The sequence below is a fragment of the Corvus cornix genome, chromosome 3 (genome assembly GCF_000738735.6).
Source record: "Corvus cornix cornix isolate S_Up_H32 chromosome 3, ASM73873v5, whole genome shotgun sequence".
NCBI classification, from domain to species: domain Eukaryota; kingdom Metazoa; phylum Chordata; class Aves; order Passeriformes; family Corvidae; genus Corvus; species Corvus cornix.
The window spans coordinates 13079793-13106044 of NC_047056.1; the positions used below are offsets into that span (position 1 = coordinate 13079793).

Sequence of the window (26252 nt, forward strand, 5' to 3'; positions counted from 1 at the left end):
TTAATGATGGTTCATTGGACTATATGGAATGGCAAATAACTGCAGACTCCATTAAACAGATTCCATTCAGAAAGTATTATCTGAACTCTAGAATACTTACCTTATCATATTCAAGATCTTCAGGTACTGATGATGATGTTGACAATCGGTTGTACCTTGATTCACTAAAATACATTAAATGATGCTTTTAAGTATCTTTAATAACAGGTGATGGAGTTCTACAGAACTGTTTCAATTTTAACAATCCTGACTAGGGAAGTAGTACAAACACACTTTTTCACTTATGAGAGCTGTGGTTTTCACCTTGTAGCACACACCTGATTATAGTAACTTGTGGATGTCTCATGTTGAACAGAGAGGACACGTGAGCTCCCGACACGAGAGCACATACTGAACTAGAAAGAAAATAACACTTTGTGGGGATATTAAACCTACAGTGATATAAGAGAATGCAACACAGGTGTGGGAGCCTAGCCAGGATCAAATTTGAAAGCTGGCTTCCTGTTTGGATATTCCTCACTATAAGACAGCACCTCTTTTCCCTCCACCTTCCTTCCTTCGGCCACTACTCACAATTTCTCCTATCAATTAAATCCCTGCAAAGCCACCTCCGCGCACAAACAGTCCTGTAGCAAGGCTAGAAACATTTAGAAACTCTGTAGCCCTCAAAAGTAGCAGAGTGCCTGTTTTCAGTTTGTTGCTAAAAAGAAATGTTGCAATGGTAATTACAGAACAACACGTGTTAGAATTGAGTGTGTTCCTAGGTGTCTCTATAATTTTGGCCAGCAGGCTCAGCTCACAGTCCAGCAGGACAAAAACACAGACTCCTGGGTGTCTGACTGCTCCAGGGCCTGTTGATCCCAGGCCTCCACAGCCCAGTACCAGAGCACCTTCATCATTGCTGCCTCAGCCAGCTGGATTAAAGCCTTCTCAGTTATTGCCCGTTTTATTTTACATCATCTACCTTTCACAACTGTACATGGATTCCTAAAAGCAGGTTTTGAGTTCTTTCCTGTTGCTCAGTTGTGAATTTACCACAACTTGATTGCACCAGGAAGAGGCTCACTGTTAAAGTTTCTCCACTTCGCAGACAGACAGCTTAGATTTTAAACATCCCAACATATCATCTTACAGAAAAAAAAAAAAAAAATCAAAAGATCATTTGAAATATTACTAAAAATCAGTGAAGAATTTCAGAAACCTGCAACAGTATCTTTTTATTTTTGAGCCCTTGGGAAATTTTGTGGCACAGGCTGTGCAGGGAGCTCAAGGAACAGGGCTTGAGCCAAGATAAACAAAATGGTTAATATCCCTCTGCACAGAAACACACTGCAAACATCAATGTGCAGCATGTCATCTAACATGACAAGCAGCCTACTTCCTTACCCGCACTTCCTTAACTCACAGCTGTGGGATGAAATTCATGGCAATGGCAAACACAGGACTTTGGGCTGAAACCACTAACAGTAACTCTCTGAGGGGGATCTATTCCACACAAAGCAGTGTGAGGGCATTTTTAACAAACAAGTGCATGTGATTACAAACACATCTAATTGATACAAATGCACCTAATGTAAGCCACATTTACTGTACTTTCCTCCCCACTCCCCAAATGGTTTCAACAAGTCAGTCTGATTGCATTCCTTTTTTACCTTTCAACTTCTGACACCAGAGCAACACGACCGTAGTCCCAGAATCTCTTTCTTATAATGGAAAACAGTAATATTAAAATCTAGAAAATAAAAAGGAAGAGATTCAAATATTTATTTTTCCCATTTCATAATAATTTTTCTTAGGTGTGTAAGAACTGACAAAAAATGCTGTCCTAGCTCCTAAATCAATTATCACATGCCAGCCACCTCAGTGGTGCCCATGCTACAGACCAACCAGTCTGCGACCAAAGGACCAGGACAGCTGCCTTCCTGTTCTAATTTAAAAAGGAGGAAAGCTGCATGCAAAACTACTTCTGAATTGCAAGTGTATGAAGGTTTGTGACAGGAAAAGTAAAAGCAGTACTTGGGAGCAAGTCAAAATTTTCCTGCACATACTTTTACTGTAATTCATTACTTAATGACCAGAACTGTGATGGGACACTTGCAATTTTATTTGCTTTTCAAACAGTGATGTAAACAGACTGCAGGGGGCTTAGCTATTTTCTCAAGTTTAAGAATTATTTTTATCCAAGTAAAGTATTATTTTAATTCTCAAACCCCAGAAACTTGTATTTGATCTCTGCAATGTGTTTCTTATCCGCACCCTGTATTTCCCTTTTTGAAAGAGACTAAGAAAACAAGAAAAAGGCTCCATCAGTGAGTATTTCATAGATTCATTTCTTTCTTTTTCTTTTTTTTTTTTTTAAAGAAACAAGTTGCTCTGTAGAAAGTAATGAAGCAACAAAGCCTGTTTTCTATACATGTGTAGCATACGCCCTCACCTTCTGGTTCCTCCTACATCCCATTCCTGTTTGGCTGGAAAGTGGTGTTAGTGATGTAACTTACTGGGATCAAATACTGACTGGCAAGCCAGGATACACGTCCAGATTATCTCTGTGTCAAGATTACACAGCTAATTTCCACATTTCACAATTAATATAACCTTCTTATGAGAGCCTTCCTCCCAACAGGAAGAACTAATTTTGATCTTCCTCCTTCATCTGGTCGTTAAACTTGATAAACTTAAAGCAGGAAAGTTCTCTAGATTCTTTGACAACTTTGGTTGAAATTGGCTATAGTATTCTACAGTTATGAGGTAGGACTGCCAGACAAAACTGGGAAGACAATGAAATATATAAACCTCACTTCCTTTGGAAACCAGCCTCGAAATAACTTATCAGAAACCCATCAACTGACAGTTACTAAAAGGATATGCAGTAAACATGTCACGAAAATAAGAACACAGGAGTGGATAAGTAATTTTCAGTACTTGGTACTTGAAGAAGAGAGGAGCCTTCTGCACTGCAGCCAACTCTCTACCTAACACTGAGTGCAGAGCTCAACAGCAAGAAACTCAAAAGCAGAGACTCAGTGTCTTAAAACTGAGCCACAGCTTAAAAAAACGAAGTCCCTCCAAACACTTCAACTAAATCTTATTAAATGCTGAGATGCTGATCACACAGAGCTGCAAATGCTGTACATCCTCAGAAAATGGATTTATGGTAGCATACACTAAATCAACAGCAAAGAATGCCACTACATAACCTTTAGGAACATCCTCTACATTCCTACAGAGCTACCAGCTCAGAACACAGGTACTTTAAGTTTCTTTACCGCAGATTTCGAGAACTATGTCATACCTTTAGTATTATTTTACTACCACAGACTCACTTCTCAGGCCAATTTGCAGGTCTGGTGGCTGAAGACCACCTAGACCAAGCTTACAGACATAACCACAAGTTTTATTGCAGTCTCAGGCCTATCCTGGAGCCCCCAGACAGCAATTAATCATATTCCACCTTTTGTCAGGACTGAGCTGGTCAGTACATTATTTCATCTTCATCTACAGCTTCAGGAAATCTAATTTTTAAAAAGTTTGTCTTTCAAAAGGCAATACAGTATGGAAAATCTGTCATTTCATGATCGAGTTAGTAATGGTGTCTCCTGCCTGAAAATGTACCCAGGACTTAAACCCAAATGTTCTTGCAGTTAAGATAAAACATGAAAATTTGAGTTACCACCACAAGATTCACTGTGAATCCACACACAGACCCTATAACACTGCACTCTCCCTACATCTACACATCCAGCATACAGTGACAGCATTATCCCATCTGCATGCAAACATTTACCAACACTTGAAAAGTGCATTGATGTTCCCAGGATGGCCTCAACTCATTTCTTATCCCGAACATTCTCAGAAACAAATCCCAACTCGATTAATAAGAGAATTCTGAGCAATCTAACTTTTGAGAAGGCCAGAAGTGCTTTGAATACAAGAAACAGAAAACCAGGCTTACAAAAAAGAAGGTTACGTCAAGCAGCAGGACAGTTGGGATTCCACCAAAAGTTACTCCTTGGAGCACCGTGCTGCCCTGGGCAGTGCTGTAGCAGTAAGTCTCATTTGTTCTGTTGAAAGGTTCACTCCTATTCCCAAAGATGCCCAGATGAGACTGTCCAAAACCCAGAAAATAGAAAGGGTTCATTTTGGCTATCCCTTTAAAAGACAAAAAAGAAAAGAAAAGAAAAGGTGAAACCAACCTGTGAAAAGCCTGGTTGGTATTTGTGAGATATACTAATATTACAAGTATAAAAAGTGCAGGAAGATCCAACCAGAAAACTGCTTTGGAAAAGAAGGTGCCTCCTTTGACAATCTCTTCCTTTCACATGTGAAATATTTTGTAATAACTGGCAGGTTCATCTACCAGCAGTGTCCAGACAAGAATTCCAGACATCCAACAAACCACATCCTCTACAGACATCTGAGCACAACAGCAGAAGACCCCTCCCCAAAAAACCTCCCTCTCATTTAATCTATGTCATCAAACTACTTATTCCAGTCTGGTCTGTGATTCTAGGAATCACACAGGGCATTATATATTCCACCAACAGTAGTTTGAAGATTTTGTTCCTAGTTGATGAGCATGTGCGAATGCACCAGCTTGTGAACTTTGTATTTAAATGTCAAAACCTTGAGATCATTAACAAATTCACCACTAATTCCACAGAAAAGAACTACTACACAAATACATATGCTCCTTTCTGTTCTTGGAATATTGTGTGATTTTCCTTTTTCAAAATAATTCAACAGAAAGGACAGCACAGTAACTACAGTACATTTCAAACAAGAAAGAACAAGGAGTATTTCTCAGAGAACAGCCATCTACCTAATTTTAGTCAACTGACCTGATCAGATAACGTGGTAACATACAAGAATGCACGAGATTTGGCTATTGATACAAAGTTCTTTTTATCAGTGCAGGCAAGTGCTCTTTTATCTTGGGGCTTTCCACTTCAAACATTTCCTTTCTTGGATCTGATTAACTTGCTGATTCCCAAGAACTGCTTCATGCAGAACACACTTCTGACTGATAAATTCACAAAGAAACCATTTCCCAAATAAAAACTTAATCCTTCAAAAGCAAATATTGTAGGTCCTCATCAAACAGGTCCAGGGACACTACTTTTGGGATGTCGTGCCTCTAAGAAGAATGCACATGTCTCTGGCGACAGCACTGTTCTGGATGCTGAAAATAAAACAAAACAAAATAAAGAGTACAGATAACTACAAATTCTCCTTTTAAACAGCAGGGAAACAGCATGGAGAATACTCCTCCCAAAACAGCATTTGTTTAATGTTGGACCGTGTGACACAGGGAGGAAGAAATTTTGTCTCAGCTGATGTGTTTCATCACAGGGGAAAAAAAAAAAGAGAGAGAGAGAACGAAAAAACCCCCAACAACGCCCACAAAAGTTGTGCCGTGACTCTATCCTTGATTTCTAAGGACTGAAATTTAGTGCTGGCGGAAAAGAAAGTATTTTTGAAGAGCCTTCGGGTATCTCCAGCACAAGCCTGCACGCTAAACTCTAAGTAACACACTGGAGTTTATCTGTCACGGCTTCCAATTCTCGAAAGCTGTTCTTTTTAAACAAGCCAGCTGCCAGGAAGATAAAGGGCAGGGGAAGAGCTCCCACGGGTGGGGCTGCGCCGCAGGAACCCAGCGAGCACAGGCACGGGCTCCAGTGTAGCGCTGGGAGCCCGGCTGCGCTCCCGGCTCCGGCAGGGACGTGGAGCCGCGGCGGGCGGGGCCGGCTTCCCCAGGAGCGCATTGGAAAGCGCCAGGCTCGCCTCTGGCGCAGGGAGCGGGTCCCTCCGCTCCAGAGCAGGGTGGGCTGGCTCAGCCCCCCGCGGGGAGGGGACGCTGCTCCCGGCGCTGCCCGCCCCGACGGAGCTGCGGGGGTCCCGCTGAGGAGGGGCCGCGCTCGTCTCGCCCGCTGCCCTCCCCGCGGCCCCGCACAGCGCCGCTGCCGCCCTCGCTTACCTGCGCTGGAGCGGGCTCTCCTATCCCTTCCCTTCCCTTCCGTTCCCTTCTCCGCCTTTCCCTTCCTGCCCTCCCGTCCCGTCACCTCACGGGCGCTCCCGGCCCCGGAGTTACGAGCACCCGCAACAAGTGCCGGGTCTGCGCATGCGTGCGCAGCCCGCGGTCAGCGCTCCCCCGCCCCCGGAGCGCGCTCCCCGCTTCCCGCGGCGGCGCGGCCCCACAGGCCGCTCCGGCCGGGACAGAGCCGCCCCCGCCGGGACAGAGCCGCCCCCGCCGGGACAGAGCCGCCCCCGCCGGGACAGAGCCGCTCCGGCCGGGAGAGTGCCGCTCCGGCTGGGAGAGTGCCGCTCCCGCCGGGACAGTGCCGCTCCCGCCGGGACAGAGCCGCTCCGGCCGGGACAGTGCCCCTCCGGCCGGGAGACTGCCGCTCCGGCCGGGACAGAGCCGCCCCCGCCGGGACAGAGCCGCCCCCGCCGGGACAGAGCCCCTGCGGCCGGGACAGTGCCGCTCCCACCGGGACAGTGCCTCCCCCGTCGGGACAGTGCCCCTCCGGCCGGGAGACTGCCGCCCCCGCCGGGACAGAGCCGCCCCCGCCGGGACAGAGCCCCTCCGGCCGGGACAGTGCCTCCCCCGTCGGGACAGTGCCCCTGCGGCCGGGACAGTGCCTCCCCCGTCGGGACAGTGCCGCTCCCACCGGGACAGGGCCGCCCCCGCGCCTCCCTCACGGAACGGACCCTCAAATAATCGAGGGAAAGCTGCTGTTGCTGTTCAGCCTAGAGAAGAAAAGGCTGCGGGGAGACCTGCTAGCGCCTACCAGTGCCTAAAACCAGAACCAAACAGAGCATTTTATAGCACAGAAAAAAAAAAAAATCCTCGAGAAATGTGAGATATGATTTCCAGAGAGATTTCACAACTCCAGGTCTGGTGAAGTGGGCAAGCACGCAGGTGGAAGTGGAGCAGGCCATACACTAAGATCACAGAATCATGGAATACGGTGGTTTGGAAGAGACCTTAAACATCATCCATTTCCAACCCCTCGCCATGGGCAGGGACACCTTTCACTAGAGCAGCTTGCTCAGAGCCCCATCCAACCTGGTCTTGAACACTTCCAGGGATGGGCCATCCACAGCTGCTCTGGGCAACCTGTGCCAGTGCCTCACCACCCTCGTAGTGAAGGATTTCTTCCTATTATCTAATCTAAACCTACCTTCTTTCAGTTTGAATCCATTCCCCCTTGTTCTATCACTACATGCCCATGTAAAAGTCCCTCCTTTGCCTGTGTAAAAACTCCCTCTCCAGCTCTGCTGTAGCCCCCTTCAGGTACTGGAAGGTGTTTTAAGGTCTCCCAGGAGCTTTACTCCAGGCTGAACAATCCCAGTTCTCTCAGCCCATCTCTGTAAGAGAGGTGCTCCAGCCTTTTGAGCATCTTCATGGTCTCCTCTGGACTTACTCCAACGGGTCCACATCTTTCTTGTGCTGGGGGCCCAAGAGCCAGACTCAGCACTTCTGGTGGGGTCTCATGAGGACAGAGTTGAGGGGGAGAATCACTTTCATTGACCTGCTGGCCACACCTCTTTTGACAGGTAGCTCTGAAATAAATTAATAAATTAATGGTAGTAGCATGAATTTTCCATGAAATATGCATAGCCCCTTATCTCCACACACCTATTCATACGCTGTAAATTGGGAAAAAACCCAAGGCCTAGGGAGTTTAAGTTAATGAGTCTATGATAGAGCTGGGATGAGACCCATTCCAAGACATCCTTTGCAGGGGTTAATTGCTTCCAGACAACAGGCCAGAAGCACTGTACAGCTGTTTCTGCCTCTTCTCTACCCTTTATTTTAGTGTTCCCTCAACAGCCATTTGATACCCAGCATTGCCAACCATCCTCATCCTCCCGTGTCTTCATCCTTTGCCCCTGACTGGCATGACTGCCCTCAATGAGCTGCAGGCATACGAGGAAGAAGAAGATTATGGTAATGATGAAAATGTACCTGTTCAGAGGGAACCATGGACCACTTGCCTTCAAAGGTTTGCACCCCAACCTGCAGTCTCATGGGTGAAGCAGCAGTGATGTCTTAGAAGAGTAACTGACTCTAAAACCAACTAAAAATAATTAGGGCATTGCAAGGTTCAGTCTGATGTTACATTGATCAAAACCTCAATTATCTGTTGACTTTTATGTTTAAAAGGAATTAATGTCCCAGCTGCCAAGAAGCCACTATCTGCTCTGCTTGACAGTCCTGATCCTGCGTCTCCAACTTTAACTCCTTGTGTCCCTGTGTATTCAGTCTCCATGGATTATTTAGGGCCCTGCATGCATGGCTGCTGTCCTGCTCCCTGCCATTTTATTAACCCACCATTTTTTTGCTCTGCCAAATCTTTGTTTCACTTTTCAGGAATGCCTGCTCAGTGGAGGTCAGTATCTGGCTGTATGTGTGCTATCTGCCTTCTTGCACTTCATCCCACAAGAAAAGTTCCAGGTTATCTACAGTCACTGAGAGACATTTCAAGACAGAATTTCATGATTTACCTAGCAGATGCACTGTAGGTAATCCGTAGTTTTAAATTGGCTGTAACAATTATGCTAGTTAGAAAATGACATGAAAGTTCTCAGCTCAGTGTGGTTCAGATTAATTGCTGGAATAAAGAAATCCCACTGTTTTTGAAGGATGATAATGGTTTTACCTTTAAAGACACTCTCTCCTCTCTAGGGCCATGTTGGTGGGAAAGTTTTTTGGCGTGAGTGTAGTAGAGTTATTGTTCCATCCTGCCTTTTCTGGAACAGCTCTTCCTGTGGACAACTTATTTCAAAAGAGGATTTCAGGGTGGAATAATTATAATCACTTTCTTTTAAATTAAATTTCACTGATGTAGGTGCAGCAGAGTAGATCTACCATGTAGGTGAAGCCTCGGTGTATGCTTGCAGCTCTTGCACTTCTAGGACCAAAATCTGTTTGGTTGGTTTTCTCACTGATTTCCTAAGCTGTTCATACTCTTGATTCTTGCCAGGTTTTCCAAAATTAAGAAGGCCTTGCTCTGGCTAGATTGTCTTGCTCTTTAGTGTAAAATGTGTGATATTCAGTGATCCCAACGTTGTAGTCTTGACATTCTTCAGTGTGATGACTTTTGCCTAGCTACAAAATAATTTTTCTCTTTCTTTCTCACAAGAATAACATCAAACTTTTGTCATTTGTTTTTGTTCTTCCTCTGTCTAGACAGGCTCTTTAGCTAAGTGGTGTGATTTTGTTTATCTCTAATTTCAACAACAGAGTCACATTTCCCTCCTCCCTCCCTCTTGTAAATAGGGTTTTGTTTACCACTGTCTGTTCTTCTGGTGACAAAAGCCACATACTGTCATTAGTTCACAAACGTTTAATTATGTTGCCTAGAGCAGATGGAAAACCACCCTCAGGACCTAGGGAGCAGGTCAGTAGAATCTAAAATCCTTCCATCTTTCTTTTATTTTGCAGCCTCCATATCCACTTCAACAGCTCTTTAGCACCAGGTTGAACAAGTGTGCAGTGTATTTACACTTCCATGTGTGACTCTTCCCTTATTTTATTAAATGACCTTATGGCTGAAGAACTGCCTTGTCACTTTAGTTTGATTTATCACAGCAGGAAGGCCCTTGATGGGTGAACTCCCAACAGGACTTCAATAGTCCCTGGAGGTGAGTAGCAGGTGGCCTGATGCTTTGCCGTGCGTGGCTGCTCTCGCCGTGGTTTCTTCTCTCTGAAGAAACTCATCAGCCCAGCTTGCTGTTCCTTACTTATCTGCCTATTCAAATATACCTTAATGGATTTAATTCAGGCTTCCAGCCTGGCAGCCCTTTGCTATCTTCTAGTCTTTGCCTTCATCTGGCAATCTGTTTACAAGCCTCAGCAGACCACACGGCTCAGTGTGGGCATTACGGGGTTTTCCTTTGAAAGGTCTGAGCATTAATATGTTTATAATATAAACAAACAAATAGAAAAACCCAGACAACGATAGACAGCTTTAAATGTCATAGTGCAAATCAGCAAGCAGCAAGTCTTGATTTAAACTGACAATTTACACTTCTTTTCTCTCTATTCTTTTTAATTGTTTTTGTCGTGCTGCTTTTCATTCACAGGTAATATGTTGATTTACAAGGTAGAAATAGCCTTGCATTAAAGTTGGAATGTATTTTGATTAATCGATAGAACTATTATATAAAATATCTAACCTAATATATCTAGCCATGGATGATAAAAATTTGCTTTTCTTTTACATTTTGTGTCAGATAGGAAATGGTGAATGGAGCATTGGTATTGATGCTTGAGCATGATTCATTTTTCATGTCATCTCCATCAAGTTATACTTGGAATTTTATTAAAATACACAGGAAACTGCAATCTAAAATAGCAATGCTGAAAAATACAGGAGGAAAAAGCAGGCTTATTGCAACATATTTTGCATAAACTTGATTTATGAAATGATGAATCCATGAGCTTCCTCATCACTCACCTCTGGGCAGGGTGAGGTTTTAAACCTTGTTTTTCTGGGATAGTAGCAGGTGTGGAAAACCTCCTCCTGATATATGGGATTGTTAGCTTTATTGTAGCATGTCACAATGCAACCGCTGTTGGTGTGACACACTTTGGTACAAAATGAGGGCAAGGTGGCAAGGTGGGTGACTTCATTGTTTCCTGAACGTACACATTATCTTAATGCTCATCTGTGCATTAACCCCAGGTGTATAGAAGCTGAAGGGACCTCATGCATAGGTGGCACAGCACTAGCCATAATTAAGGCAGCTCCCTGAGAGAGAGAGGGAGATGGAGAAACCATCTGTCACAATCTGGTTTGTCCCACTGAAGAGGAGAGCACCCGGCCACATGAGCTATTTATCAGAGACCAGGTGTACTTTTTACCAGTCTGAAATATCAAACCACTCAGAGCTTGTAAAGTTTTCACGTTCCCAGGCACAGCATACATTAGTTTTAGGGAAGAACTCCAGTGTCCTTGAGAGCCTCTGTGCTCCACAGGTGTCCTCACTGTACATAGTGACTCCTGTTTCAACAGTACTGAGGTGAGCCCTGGACAGAATTTATCATCCTTGCCTTAGGTTCTGCTTTCCCTGGAGCACCAAGACGAGTGGTTGTTTGTGCAGGAGCCATAGAACACTCCAGGAGATCTTGCAGTCTAAACCATTGGTGGGTCAATTCAGCTGGGTTTGCTGCAGTCTTGGATTGAAAGTAAATTTTTGTGAAGCAAGCTCTGAAATCCTGGGTTTGATCCAAATAGGTCAGAAGGGGAGCACTAGTTTTTCCCTTTTTATTTTTTTCTTTCCAAACACTACTCTGTTTGACAGCTTTGAAGAAACTGCTCATTAAACTGGTTGGTTTGCTGTATCCACTCTCTATCTGCAGAGAGCCCAGTGAGATTCCCAGCTTTTAGACATAAGAAGTCTGTTCCAAGGCCTTGGTGACAACTCTTCCTGGTTCCCTGGCTTGATTTCCCTTAAAATATCATCATCAAGCATGCTACTTGATCATTTATAAATTTATAGATGAAATCGTTTTTTCAAGGACTTTTATAATGAATAGTCTTTTTTTTTTTCTGTTGGGCAAGAATTCCCCCTTCCCACTTCTGGATTTACAGATGAAAAAAATTCAGTGTCCAAACTGTGAGGATTTCAAAGAGCTGGAAATGTCTGTGTTACAATTTCCACTGCAGCAGCGACTTGGCTCCTTTGCAGACAGAGCAGACGAGCACAGGGGGCCCCTAATGAATGCAGGATGATCCTGGTGAGCCCAAGCAGGGGGTCAGGTGCCAGGGATGCAAGGGGCAAGTGGCTGGGGTGACTTGGTGTCAGGATGCAAACTGGCTTAAGCAGGAAGCTGTGAAGAGCTGTGGCTGTGGCAAAGAGCCACGACCAAGGGCAGTGAGGCCTTTTCCAGCAAGGAAGGTGCTGAACCCGGGGGCCTGGCTTTAACAGAGCGTGAGTGGAAATGGTGGGGAGCAGCAGCATCCAAGCAGTTCCAAGTGCATGACAGCTGCTGGAGGCACACCACAGGCACGTGGATCCTTGCTGTGTGCTTTCTGGCACCTCCACTTCAGGGAAGCAGAGTTGCCTAAATCTGTCCATTCCTTAGTATGTAATTACATGTTGGACATATTACCACCATACTTTCTGATTTTCCCATTCTTGTCCCTCCCTGTCCACTCTTTCCTTCCTCTATCTACGGTATTTTATTTCCTCCCCCCATTCATCCATTCTCATATTTCCATTTCTTTGATTCTTTTACTTTCTTTTCTTTCTGCTTGATCTTTGTCCTTTCAAATGTATGCAAAGGATATAAAGGTATTTCCTCACATCTCTTCCAGCTGGACTTGGCATGTTTGACTTTGCCTCATGAGTGGGAGTGTGGCCTAATCTGTGTAAAAAGGGAAAGTAATGTAGTCACTGCAAGCTGAGCAGCTTGAACACACAGGTGATCGATGGATCACTGGAGAACTTCCTTCCCTGTAACAGATGGCAAGAGGGACATGGCTTGTTTTACTAACTTGATTACATACAGTAATTATTAGAGTCTGTTGGTGATTAGAGTTTTGTTGATAGAAGCGGTGGTTGGCTGGTGCCTTTGAAAATCAGCTTATTTATTTTGGTGTCTAAATATGGACTTGAAAATTTTGGCCAAGGCAATTTGCTCAAGGTCATAATCCTCACTCAGGGACAGAACTGGGAAGAGAGCCCAGATGTTTTCAGCTCTCCTTTCCTACTGATATTATGTACTGTCTCAGTAAAGCAGATGTTTATAGTTAGATTCACTAAAGTAGATATTTATATATTCAGGTTATATATCAGATTATGATAGAGTGAGTTGTCAGAATTAACCTGGGAGAAGTTAAGAGCAGGTCCAGTAAAGTGGCCCAGTTTCTGGAATGAGATGAACTCCAGGATGGAAGAAAGGGTCAGTGTTACATGGGAATGCCTAGGCAAAATATTCCTGCCTTCACAACATGGTGCACCTTTTCTTTTACACCCTGTCTGGGTCAGTTCCTGGGACTGTACAGCCACAGCTAAGAGAGCAGGTGCTGCATGCAGAACCCTGGCATGAGCAGACCTAAGGTTTAAGGCCAAATGTTCTAGGCAACAGCAAGCCAGGTTGATTGTAATTCCTTTACACTGTAGTTCCTGTGAAGATTAGAAGAGTTTCATACATGAATGTAAGATCTTGAACTTACTAATCAAATTATCATCGTGAGAGCATTTCTCAGAGGACATGAAATTGTTAAGGAATTGTTAAGGAGCCAGTTCCCATCCACTTAGGAAACAAGACAACTGTGTTCTGTTATTGCTGTGGTTTCTAGATCAGTTTCAAGGCAAGCCCAAGCAATAGTATATTTTCATGTCCTGTTATGAATCACAGCATTTTCTCACTCAGGACAGCAAGTGTTCAACAGTTTACCAGCCTGGGAACACAATGAAGGGCAGAGGTAAGCTTTCCTACCACAAGGGACTGAAAACAAATCAAACAGTGAAGCCTTCAAAGAGTTTTAAGAGCCCATTTTCTTTGTCTGCTTCACATGATGATTTTTAGATTCCTTCCATCAGATTTGCAGACACTGAACTTCCTTGCAAACATTGTTTTCATGTAGTCTGCCACCAAGGTGTTCCAACAGATCTGGTCAAAATGATCAAGTGTTTCAAATTAATTCTCAGGTTATCTATGTCTCTGCTCAAATTGTAGTAATTATTTCTAGTTTTGCTGTCACAGGGTAAAATACTCCTTGCTCTATTTTAGAGTCAAAGCAGAGAAAAGGGACTAAGCACCCAAGTTTTGCTCAATGGAAAATGGACTCTAAATTCCTTCTAGTACCTTTGAAAAATCTTCTCTACGTGTATGATTTGTCAAAAGACTCTGAATTCTGAACTGGCAGCTGCTGAAGCCAAGAGCCATGCTGCATAGATAAAATAAATTTTAGTCACCATGTCTTTAGTTATTTGGCCTGGAAGGCTGACAGATGCCAGCTTCAAATGCATGGCATTTCCTGCAGAGTCACATGTCAAAGTCAAATTTAAGGTTCAGAAATGCATTTGGTTGCTATGTGGAAATGATGGCCATTCCTGGATTAATGGTTTTGAATAAGCAAATGGTAAGGTAAGAAAAGGAGAAAAAAAACCCCAAGCAACTGAAGTTTGTGTTTCACGCTTCTTCAAGTGACTTGGCCAAGTGTGGCTAAATTCCCTTTTAAAATCAAGTGACCATGGTGCATCTCCCAGGGTGCTGCAGTATGAATGCTAAAAGGATTAAAACTAGTCAGGTCACAGAGCTTTATTTTTTGCTCTTTTAAGGGATATGTTATATCTGAGATCTTACACTCCTTCTTTACATAGATATGAGTACATGGCAGGAAATTATATAATTTAACCTGCCTCATGAAGTAAAATACTTTTTTCTGTTCTGTTTTGGAGCCAAATACACAAAAAATGGTGTTTTCTTCAGTTCTTTTCTGCTGAATACTTTTTAATTAAAGAGTAATAACATTAAAGAATGTTACAAATCAATATCACGATAATATAAATATGTAAATGAAAACAGCTTTGTTGTAGCTGCTTGAGTAGGAGCAGTCTATCCACACACCCTCCTTTCTGAACATTGCAGCACTATTTGAAAAGAAAATTAGGAGGCTATTTTGATATTTGTTGCTGTGCAATTCTCAAAGGTGTAACGAAGTACCCAATCCAGACAGAAGGGGAATGAATGAACAGGATAAATAATAAATCACCACTAATAGTAACCAGCTCACTAGATTTTAAAAATGAGTTAATGATTTGAAATTTTATTAACAGATCTAAAATATTTTAAAATGCATTTCAAGAAAGCTGCAGGCCTTTAAGACCATTCTCCGAAGATGTGTCAGCACTCTGGAGACAAAGAAAAGCTTCCTGCAAAAAGTTCAGTGCAGTGTTTACAGCCAGGCAAGCCTGCATCTTTCTGTTTAAAAAGAATGGACATTAAACATCAGAATGAGGGATTATAGTCTGATCCAGATCATAATTTCCAAGATTATTTTGTATCTCTTGAAACTCCTGCCTCTCCTGGAAGCCTCTCAGACATCTTGTCCCAGTATGAGCCCAGCTCACTCAGAGCTCAGACAGGCAGGCCCAGCGTTGTTGCTGGGCCCATTCAGAACTCTACCTCAGCATCCTTTTGCTCACAGCCCTGGCGTGCTGTTAACACCAAGGACAAAAGCCATGTGCAAGTAATTATTTTTGAAATCGAATACATCTGAGTTCCATGGTGTAAAACCCACTGACATGCAATAGCCTCAAGATCACTTCAGCGACAGATGTTACAGATGGAAAACAACCCTGTGAGTAGTTTAGCTCATTTTCCTGTTGTTGCAGGTATCTTTTTGCCAATCAGTAGGTTTGCTAAGGCACTGCCCAATTGTGAATATCTCAGTGAGAACTAGCAGAAGTCTTTGGGCAGCTGCTCTTCACTCCATCTGATATAGCAGATTAGAGAAGTCTAAACTATTTATCAATTCTGTCCTGTCATCTCTGTGCTTGTTATCACTTAATTTTGCCTTCTACAATCTTGCATTGGGTTTTGTAATTTTCTGTGCAAGTAACAGCCCTTTTTTAGAGGTTTTTTGCACTCCACTAACAAATTACTGTTTTGCACAACAGCTCATCATTTTTAGCATAAGAGGTTGCTTTTAGGTCCCATTCATCTTGGCCTTTCTTCCTTATTTTCAGCCTTTGGACAAAAAATATCTTCCAGCAAAGTTAGTAGTGAAAATTATTCAACTTGCATTAACACATACTTCATAATCTTTCTGCCTTTACAGCTTCTTCTGGTAATAGAAATAAATTACAGCTGCTAGAAAACAGTGTTATTCTTTCTCTATTTGAGCTGGGGGAAAGTGATTCATTTTCTCTTTTTCTTAGCAAAAGAGGACAGTCTGTTCAGTGAAGCAAAAGTTATTAGAGCTAAAATTAACAGGAGGAAGTACAATCCATAATTAAGCCAGGTTACTCACTGCCACAGATGCAATATGAATACTATTCCAACTGTATTTGCATGACAGGAAAACGGGGACATCACTCAGTTTTTGGAATTCCAATTGCCACACAAACTTGTCACAGAATCAGTAAGGGCTATGGGACATTGAATTGTTTAGGTGAGAAATGACCTCTAAGATAACCAAGTCCAACCATTAACCCAGCCCTGCCATGTCCACCACTAAACCATGTCCCTGAGTGCCACATATTGGTCACACACTGAGCCCTCACAGTGACATTCACTGGAGCACTTTGGTTACAGCCCAGCGTGGCAGCAGGGCAAGTCTCTCCTTGGCAAGGGCAGGGGCAGCCTGGACAGCCTCTCTGAGCCTCACCAGCCCTGCCTAGCCCAGAGCTGGGCATCACTTGCATCATTAAGGCAGGAGCAGCATACTTTTAAAAAAAGCTGATAAACTTCTAGAGTGAAAATACAGTTGCAAGGAAAAAGCAGCACTTTAACTAGGCCGATAAATGGGCTCTGATTAGAAATTAAGTGGTGCTCCCACAGAATTCAGCTATTTCTCAGTAATTAGGACATTCCTTAATGAAGTGGACTGTGGTGTAAAGCAAGCAATTTAGGGCTGTATGCTTATTTATCTGATTCAACTGCATTAGCTAAATGTCAATGTTTCTGCCAGCAGCCTATGCTGCAGCCATCAGAGTGGTGACGAGCCCTGCTTCCCCAGCTACAAAGAAGGAACAGACTGGGGCGATGGGGAGGAGACTGCTGAAGGCATAGAAAATGCTGTATTTAAACAGTTGTGTTTGCTTTTCTGTTAAAAAAAATATCTTGAAGATCTCCTTTCTGCCAGAACACAGGCACTTTGCAAACACTGCCAACACAAACCCTGCCAGCGGGCCAGCTGACATCAGCTGACCAAGGACATGAGGGGACTTTGGACATTTTATCCATTCCTCCTCAGACAGACAGCCTTTTGTCCTGGCCATCTGACCAAAACAAGTTCATGAGTAAAAGCAGAAGCTGCCTGTGGAAGACATGCTTATGTCAGTGCAATCTGAGATACACAGCAGCAGAAGTTACACAAACCCAGCTCAAGATCAAACCAGGTTTGCAGTATCTCTCTCAGATAAAATTTAGTTTAGTATACTGGATACACTGTGGGATAAATGCATAAGGAAACATTATCCCCACTGCTGCCTGGGGCTTCACCACCAGCATTTGTGAGAAGAACCCAATAGGATGTGATCTTTCAGGTATTTCCATTGGAGATGGCCAGTTTGGTCTGGCCTATACTGGTGATGAGGAAAAACAGTCTCACGTCCCTGCCTAGATAAAATGAGCTGGACAATTTCTGTACAGCTCAAGCAGGTGAATGATTGGACCACAAAAGTTGCTACTGAAACTGGCTCCTCAGCAGGAAGATAAATACTAAGGACTGAGGCTGTGGTTGCAGCATCTTCGGAATGAGATCTGTGCGCTCAGGTCAGAGCAACCACGATTCCTCTCAGACGTGGGATATGAAGTTCTCTTTCCCAGAGTTGTGTTAGTCAGAGCTCACAACACAGATCTAGAAGCTGGAAGCAGGGGAGGGAATGCATGGGAGGCAGGTAAGTCAGGTGATACCTGATTGAGCACAAAGCCTTTTGGCACAAAAATTAACACGGCCAAATTTTTGGAACAAATCACAACCAGCAGAAAGATCAACACACTGCTTTGAATGGCTCTGCCTGTTTTCAGTCTAGCCCTGGGAGACACCCAGATGTCTTGTTTTATCAGGCCTCACCTTCTGGAAACTTTCCCATGCCAGATACTTGCAGAGCAATCTGAGGCCATGGGGGCAAACTCCAGTGAGCTGTACTGGCCCCACAGAAGCCCTGGGCACTTCTATTCTGTCTTTGTACACTGAGCAAGCTATGCATGCTCTCCTATGAAAGCTGAGAGAGGTGGGGCTGTTCAGCCTGGAGAAGGGAAGAGCTCCTGGGAGACCTTAGGTCACCTTCCAGTACCTGAGGGGACTTACAAGGGAGCTGGAGAGGGACTTTTTACAAGGGCATGTAGTGACAGGAGAAGGGGGAATGGCTTCAAAGTGACAGAGAGAAGGTTTAGATTCCGTATTAGGAGGAATTTCTTTACTGCGAGGATGGTGAGGCGCTGGAACAGGTTGCCCAGAGAAGTTGTGGATGCCCCATACCTGGAAGTGTTCAAGACCAGGTTGAACAGGGCTTTGAGCAGGGTTTGGTGAGCTCCATGCTCTCTGTCTACAGCTGTGACTCAGGGCCAGTCCCTGCGGAGGAATAGAGGCCCCAGCACCAGCACAGGCCATGACAGCCAAGAAAGAAGCTAAAGATTCCTCCAAGAAATAACCTGAAGAAATCCCACTTAAAGGTGTGTGGCCTGGGTTTGCTGGTGGGAATATTCAGTTTGAAGCACTGTTGGGTGGCTGGTGGGTGCATGGGTGAGGCAGTGAGAGGGGCATGCCTTCATGCATAGCCCACATTTTACATCCAATTTTGAAGCCTCTGACCCAGCTCTTCACATGACCAGCCTCTTCCTCAGGGTTTTGTTAGCTATGTAAAACTTGGTGTGCTTGAGGCTGAAAAAGAATATAAAAGAGAACTTGTACCTGTATTCTTTTTGACCCGGCATGTTAATACCTGCTTCTTAACCACTCCTGTTTTTACTTCTACACTCCTAGATTCAGAAGGCCCTGACTTCAGGGAAAAACAGACCAAAATCTACATAGAGTTGTGCTCCCATCTCCATAGGACAAACATGTTGCACAAACATGGGCACTTCTTGGAACACACAGAAATTGTTGCCTTTCACATCACTCAAGCAAGGGCTGTTTGAATATGGGCCCAGCTGTAATACAAAAGAGTTATGTCCATGGCAATTGAAATCTGAAAAGCTAAATATTCAGACCCTCAATATTGCAAATACATTTCAAACATTCTTGTTTCCCAGGATAATAGCTACATAATTAGTGTAAGCCTTTCACACTTTCTCTTTGATCCCACTGGATTTATCTACCAAAAATCATTGCACGGATGTGCCCAGCAAATGTCCTACAGAACTGCTTGTAACAAAATTAAAAGCTTAAATAGAGAGATTTTCTCTCCACTAAGTACTGGCTTTTATTAAAACTGGGAGTTGCTCATACTCCATTCCTTGCAGCCTCTTTGAATCCTCTGTTTGATGTTTCAAAAGTGCCATGCAGGTTCTAATACACATTACACAGAAAGAGCTATTATAAAATTCCCGACTTTTTCTTGTTTGCACGACAAAGGGGGAATGGCAAATCCTCCAATTGGACCAGATAATCAGTCTCCTGTGAAAAGCCTGCAATACACATCCTCTGTTTTCTTCTTAGCTGAGCTTCAACTGTGTTTGGTCAATAATTTTATTTCAGGTGTGAAGGCCATAAATCACCTTCCAATACACATTGGACAGTGGAGAGTCCTGGTGGATTTGGCATCAGCCACAGGAGAAATCACATCCGGATACAGGAAAGCTGGGTGCTGCTGCAGAAATCAGGCATTTTCATTTCACATTGTCATGGTCTATTGAAGAACACTCACTGCAGAGTAGGACCACTCTCTGGAGCAAAGACTAATTGGATGGATAAATAACTACGGGATTATGTCTTCTGATATAAGAGAGAGACCATTACAAATCCATGGACTGCAGTTTTATCCAGGTGATCATATAAACACAGCAAATTCCCTGCTGGAACTGAGCTGGCCAACACTTAGAGAGCCCATCTGCAGAAAACTTTGTCAGACACCTGAACATTGCTCAGGTGCAGTTTCCAAGCCTCTGACATACTCATTGTAGAACCAGTTCTTTTGCCCCAGCCCCTGGGAATCAGTAATGTGCCATTTGGTTGGGGAGACAGTCCTGAGGGAAGAGCTGGGTGTATGAAGCTTTCATAAATGGCTGAGGGGTCAAAAAGATTTCAGGAAAAAACCTTCTCTCTTATTCACAAGAGCAAGAGTGTTTGACATGAGCAGAGGTTGAAGCAGTGAAGTGAATATTTTTCACTGCTGTTTGTGTCTTGGGAATGGGTGTATTTTGAATTGATATACAAATGCATGTCTAAAACTCATCTCCAGAGAAAGATGCTACACAAAGTGCAGGATTAAAGAATGTACTGCCTTGGGCCATGCACAAGGTGTTGCTTTGTAGTCTGTTCCATTTTAATCTTAAAACTCAGTTTAGCTAAATAAAGTGCCCTTTTAACATCTGACAGCGGCTTTATTATGTTTAAGGAGACAAGTTTCTTAAGAGGTTGTAAAGACAAAGTGAGCAGTAACAGAAGTGTTGAGTGGGACTCTTTCAGACGCCTTTATTGCCTTCCCCTGAGTACAAACCAGGCTGCCTCCCTCGGCTGACACTGGTTTCAACGAGGGATGAGCCACAACGGAGTGATTTTGTACAAGTTCATTACATGGCATCCTCCAGCCAGACAGTCCTCAGGGCACACCATTCAGCCTGGGCACTGGATGAAGCTGGACCAATTTCAAATCATTTACAGAGACATATAAAATCCAAAGGGCCTTTGATGCTGAAGACATTTGTATGTAGGCTCAGGTATGTGGCTGCTGGAGAGGATGAGAATCTGCCCCAAGTGCTGTGCTCCTTCATGCTTTTATCAATCACATTTTATGTCTTCAATTCTCCTGGGATTGGTGCCAGAAATAGATTTCCGCATCTTGTGCCAGCAAAGGCCAGGGAAGAAAAGGGTGTAAGTTTCGAGTTTAAATGTTACAAGGTAAACATCCAGCCTTCCCCACCCCAGCCTTCAGGTCAGCTTCACTCTCCAGAGCCAGCACTCTATCGTGGCTGTTAATAGCATTCAAAATACTGCTACTCTTCATCCATGTTGGGGAAGAGTGCAGTGGTTTCCCATGTTCACTGAGAAGTGATCTGCCTTTACATAAAGCCTTCTTCTTTTAAGCATTATTATTTTGAAACCCACAGGAATCCATAAAGAGGGATGGGACATTTTTCTAAAATGTCACACCCGTACATCTTCCACCTTCTATGATTCAGAAGCAGCATAAAAGGCCATAAATCATTCAACTGCTGTGATTCACTGCCCTGATTCATACACTTGATACAAATACTCAGAGATCAAAGTGGAACCTAACACCCCCCACCAAAGATTTAAATGATTTTTCAGTGCTTGCCATAAAGATGGACTTCCAGCTAAAGCTAAAGCTTCTCCTGATTGATATTGGCTGTTTTAGGTCCAAGTTCTCTGCAGTAAAGATTGATGCATCCTTTAAGAATCATATGGCATAGTACATTAAGCAATGTATTCTGCAGGTGTGCCACCTCCCTAGCGAGGCTGAACAGGGAACACTGATTGCTCAGGGGGCTTCTGGGCAAATATTTACAGGGAATTAAAAAACAATGGAAATTTCTTCCCCATGGAGGAATCTGAGAGCCCCTAAACCTTCTTGTATTAACTTTGCAGTGGATGAAGGTGTTAAACTGGCATGTGTCTACCAACAGGGGAGTGATCCTTTTAAGTCCTTTGCTTCGTCCCCACTTGTGAAATTTGTTGTGCCAGTGGGACGAGGCTGGCTATAAAACCCCGGCACTGGGGACCTCCATCCAGCTCGGGCAGCCTGCCAGCACATCTCTGCTGAGAGCAGCCCCAGGGAGATCCCCCCCTTCATCTCTGCCGGGCAGGGAACTGCTTCGCTGACAGAGGAGGATGGACCTGAGGTGTGCCGGGATGCTCTTCATGCTCTGCCTCAACCTCACGGTCCAAGCCTTTACCCAGGAAGGGTTCAAGGAGGTGGTGCTGAAGCAGCTGGGGCTGTCTGAGGTCCCTAAACTTCATAAGAGAGACTTGGTGGATCTGGTTATCCCAGAGCACGTCAAGAACAAGTACATGTCCATGCTGAAGCGCCAGAGGGTGAAGCGCCGAGCTCTGCCGAGCCTGGCTGGCATCCTCAGGGCGATCCCGGGACACACAGGTAACGTTTCTTCTGCTGGGAGCATCCCAAGCATCCTGCTGCCGCCAGGGAAATCTGCCAGGACTCTGCTGGCCGGCCGCAGGATGGGCAAAGGCAAACCCCCGGGGGGAAGGGGGAATGAGGGTCGGGTTTGGCTCCAAAGCTCAGTTGGGCAGAAGAGGTACATGCAACAGCATCTTAAAGATTAACAAGCACTCTTCGCACCTGGAGAGGGGGTCCCGCAGTCCTTCCGAAGGGCAGGATGCTGCTGGAGCTTGATAGAAGCCTGGAAGGAGTCTGGGCAGGTTGGGGGGGAGGGGAGGGGGCAGGGCAGGCCATACAGGTTTTGGGTCAAATCTACAGCAAGTCCTCTAATAGGAATCACACCCGTTGGAGGATGTTCCACTCTCTCTCATCTCTTTTTTGTTTAGATTTTTATTTTAACAGGAAAAATTATCAAGGAGGAAAATAGCCACACAGACACAATGGTGGCTGTACAAGGGTGCTTAGAGCTTATTTTGCTTTCAAAGGACATACACAGGACCCTTGCCAGAAAATGAAAATACTTTTCCATTCCAAGTGGTGCTGTTGCTTGCTTTCATGCCCAGCACTGACAAAGAGATGCACACCTTTTCAGGTCTGCTCAGTTTGGGGTCATATTGTGTCGGAGATCTCATTCTTCCAGGTTGCAGAGACTCAGACATAGGAGAAGAATTAGAGCATTTGCAAGACACTGATTCAAGTATGCATTAGAAAAGATGTGTTTAGTGGCTGTCTCTGCCACTAGGGCTCGACTGGGAGCATGGAAGGAGAGTGTTGTGATGATAATTGTGCACAAAATGTGGGGGCTTTGCTCAGCAGGATGGCAGTGACAGGCCATCTTTTCTGTCCCCAACTGCACAGGTATGACAGGAGAAGTCCTCTACTCCGACACAATCACGCGCCAGAAGCTGATGTTTGACATGGAGGGCAGAATACCTAAAAACAGCGAAGTCACAATGGCTGAACTGAAACTCTTCCAAAAGCCTCTGGACAGAGCAAACCTGCCTGCCAAGCAGTCTCACAGGACCGTCTCCAACGCCAGAGTCAGCGTGTACTGGGTGCACGATGGTACCAACAGGACCTCCCTGATAGATTCCAGGTAAGAAAGGGGCCTCTGCTGGAGGCAGGACTCTAGTTACAGAGTTTGGATCCTCTGAGGTGCATTTGGGTATCATGGTTGTGCCTCAGCTCAGTCTGATGGGGTTGCATCTGTGCAACCAGGCTGTATGGCCTCTAAACCCAGAATGAGCTTGTTAGAGCAGATATTATGCTAAAGTGGCAATATATGATGATTCTTTGAAATAATGTATGAAATGATGCCATGTACTGCTACATCTTCCCCTCTAAAATCCCCCACCTGGTTCAATTCTCTGTCACTAACTCAAGTGGGTTACCGGCTGCTGGTATTCTTTCCACTGGCCATTTCATTATATGGTTTAAATAAGTAAATTATGCAAAAGGCATCTGATTCTGTAGCCATGAGCTCTGTGGAATTTTCACAACCCTTAAAGGCAGAATGAGACATGAAACCCATTTCCTGGGTGGGTAGAAACTTATGGCCCTACTGCAGCTCAGACAGGAGCAGGTGGGAGCTCAGGCTGTTCACCAGGCTGTTGTCATCAATACTGAGGCTGCACATGATCCTGCACCGCCTAATTTTTTGTATGAGCTTGTAGAGAGGGTTTTTTCCGGCCCTTCAGTGTCTGCTTCTCTCTGAGGTGGCAGTTAACTGCTGTGGGTGCTTGCCCAGAGCAAAAATGATCATGTAATCAAGGCATGTGACAATCTACAGGAAGTAAAATATTCTGCTGCAATAACAGAGCTGCGAGCCCGGGATTTATCTGATGGGCTTTTCTGATGCCAAGCCCTTGTCACACAGGCTGGTTCCTATATATGAGTCGGGCTGGAAGAGCTTTGATGTGACCCAGGCTGTGCATTACTGGCTGCGAAACAAGAGGCGGGAGCCGATGTTCCTGGAGGTGTGGATCGAAGGGGAAAGGGTGGGCAGCTACGCCTCAGAAATGGCCAAAGCCGTGCGCTTCACCTCACAGGACCCCAAGGATAAAGCCCTAGGCAAGCCTGAGCTGGTGCTTTACACCCTCAACTTGGATGACTATGGGTATGTATGAAGCCTAAATCTGTATTGACTCTGGTGTAATTTTGCCCCTGAATTACTGGGGGAGGGGAAACTCTTACCCTCACAAGTGTTTACCAGCTGTGAATGGAGGAGTTAGAAAATTGCTGCTTAGTCACACGTCTTGTCTTCCCGTATCTGTTGTCTGAATGCTCAAACAAACCCTGAGCACGGCCCAGATTTCACATCTCAGAGCCCACCTGTGCTATTAGCAGCAGGGATTATTTCTCCCGCTTCCCAGTTTCCAGTTACAGCACCCATTCCTGTTTCTCCCTTGGCGTCCAGGAGCCCTGGGGACTGCAGGGAGGAGGCGCTGATGGGGAAATCCACCTGCTGCCGGCAGAAACATTACATCAGCTTCCGCGAGCTGTCCTGGGCGCAGCACTGGATCCTGGAGCCGGCGGGGTTCCAGGCGTACCGCTGCTCCGGGAGCTGCCTGCAGCCGCCCCGCGCCCTGCGCCGCCTCGGCTCCGGGCAGCGCTCCTGCGCCGCGGCCGGGAGCTCCGCGCTGCCCATCATCTACCTCGTCAAGAGGGGCAACAGCACCGAGATTGAGGCGGCCGAGTTCCCCAACATGATCGTGGAGAGATGCAGCTGTGTCACGGACGGCGTGGCGCTGGTGTGACAAATGGGCGGCCTGGGGGGTCACCCACTCCCCGCAGCCCTGCCAAGAGCCACCCCGGCACCCGGCCCCCATCCCCGGGGCCAGTGGTGAAGGCCCTGGGGGGTTCCTGCCTGCAAGGGTCAGCAGCAGCTGGGGCTGGGGCTCCCCTGCGCCCTGCTGCCCTGCAGAGAGGGTGCACTTCGAGGCACTGTCCGTGTAGATGGGCTCAGAGGGGCGAGCATTTCACATATGTGAGGGGTACCTAAGGAGCCTAGTGCTTCTCGGGGCTCCCTCCATGACAGCTGAATTTCACTGAATTTATTTCAGTCGCCACCCTGGAGTATTGCAAACAGCTCCAGGCAAAAGAAGAGCGCCCATCACCAGGTGAAGAACAAATGCATGGGCTCAGCTGTTCATTCCTAGGCTGCTGGGTTTGGTCCTTGTCTATCCAAGCCACGTTTATGGTGAGCTGGAGAGCAGAAGCACTTGTATATGTATATAATACATGTATATAATACACACACACGTGCATACATGTACAGAGTATATGAATATATGTGTGTATTGTCTACATACTGGATGCATACATATTGACTATATACACATATGTATGTACATAAAATATTGCCTAGAGCTCAAAGGAACAGATGTATTGAATGCACATATACATATCTGCATGTACATATAACACTATCTGAAATTCAAAGGATTATATTTTTGGCCCCACAGGCTTAACACAGTTTTAGGCAGGATTTAGAGTCCTGGAATCAACGGGAACATTAGGACTTAGTTTTGCTTGTATGAATAATAATTTGTTTTTCTGATTCTGTATTACAGTTATTTCAGTTTTGGGATATTTTTGAAGTTGTGTGTGCTGTCAAAATCAAGGAAACAATAAAATACAAGTGTTAAAGTAGCTGTGTGTTTGCTTATATTTATTCTTAGATCTAAAAGTGGAGGGGAAAAGATCTGTCCTACTTCTGAGAGTATCCAATGCCCAGCTCCTATAAACATACACACAGTAGGAGCTCTTCCCAGCTACCTGTGTGATCCCACCTGCTCCTGGTGAAGCTTATCTGCTCCCCCAGGGCCAGGGACTGGGCTGAATCAGCAGGCAGAGCAGAGCCTAAACTGCCAGCGCCTCATCCTGAGCTTAAGACAACACTGCCGAGTTTAAGACAACACTTTCTTAAGCAGAAAACCTAGAATCTTATCTGCCAGCAGGAGGTGATGCTCTCCTCGTGAGCTGCAGCGGTGACAGAACAGGGGTCAGCTGCAGCTGTAGTGCAGAAAGGGAGGAGCTGCCCCCCCTCCCCCTTCGTCCCCTGGTGAAGCGTTTTAACCCTGACCCTTCCTGTTGGACATCTGACCAACACATCCCCTGGAGAAATGCCATGATAATGTGGTTTAATCCCTTTGTGAACTGTTCTGACCTGCTGGCATGGATGTCACCCATGCTGATGATTTCCACCTTCATGTCAGACTCCTCGCCTTGGTTTGTGAGCCACCGAGATAGCAGCGGCTCTGGGG

The 26252-nt window shown here is 45.1% G+C and overlaps 2 protein-coding genes across 7 annotated transcripts in view; one reads left to right on the forward strand and one right to left on the reverse strand.

Annotated features, from left to right (window-relative positions):
• TMEM63A (transmembrane protein 63A) overlaps positions 1-6085 on the reverse strand; it is a 31647-nt gene extending 25562 nt beyond the window's left edge. Inside the window, exons 1-5 of the mRNA XM_039569331.1 lie at positions 5975-6085; positions 4839-5179; positions 3953-4149; positions 1653-1732; positions 101-164 (exon numbers count right to left, since the gene is read on the reverse strand). Coding sequence (XP_039425265.1) covers positions 101-164; positions 1653-1732; positions 3953-4138 — 330 coding nt within the window. The 5' untranslated portion in view covers positions 4139-4149; positions 4839-5179; positions 5975-6085. The remainder of the gene's footprint in view (positions 1-100; positions 165-1652; positions 1733-3952; positions 4150-4838; positions 5180-5974) is intronic.
• Positions 6086-9325: 3240 nt separating this feature from the next.
• On the forward strand, positions 9326-25638 carry LOC104685567 (left-right determination factor 2-like). 6 transcript variants are annotated; one of them, XM_019282260.3, is made up of 6 exons: positions 9345-9404; positions 18241-18361; positions 19386-21963; positions 22846-23083; positions 23864-24103; positions 24404-25638. In XM_019282260.3, the coding sequence occupies exons 3-6, from the start codon at positions 21699-21701 to the stop codon at positions 24741-24743; spliced, it is 1083 nt and encodes a 360-aa protein (XP_019137805.1). In that variant the 5' UTR covers positions 9345-9404; positions 18241-18361; positions 19386-21698; the 3' UTR covers positions 24744-25638. The 6 variants fall into 6 exon arrangements, with proteins under 6 accessions (XP_010391787.1, XP_019137807.1, XP_019137805.1 ...); XM_010393485.4 differs by lacking the exon at positions 18241-18361 and having other exon boundaries at positions 9326-9404; XM_019282262.3 differs by lacking the exon at positions 18241-18361 and having other exon boundaries at positions 9326-9404; positions 19386-19673.
• The last annotated feature ends 614 nt before the right edge of the window (positions 25639-26252 follow it).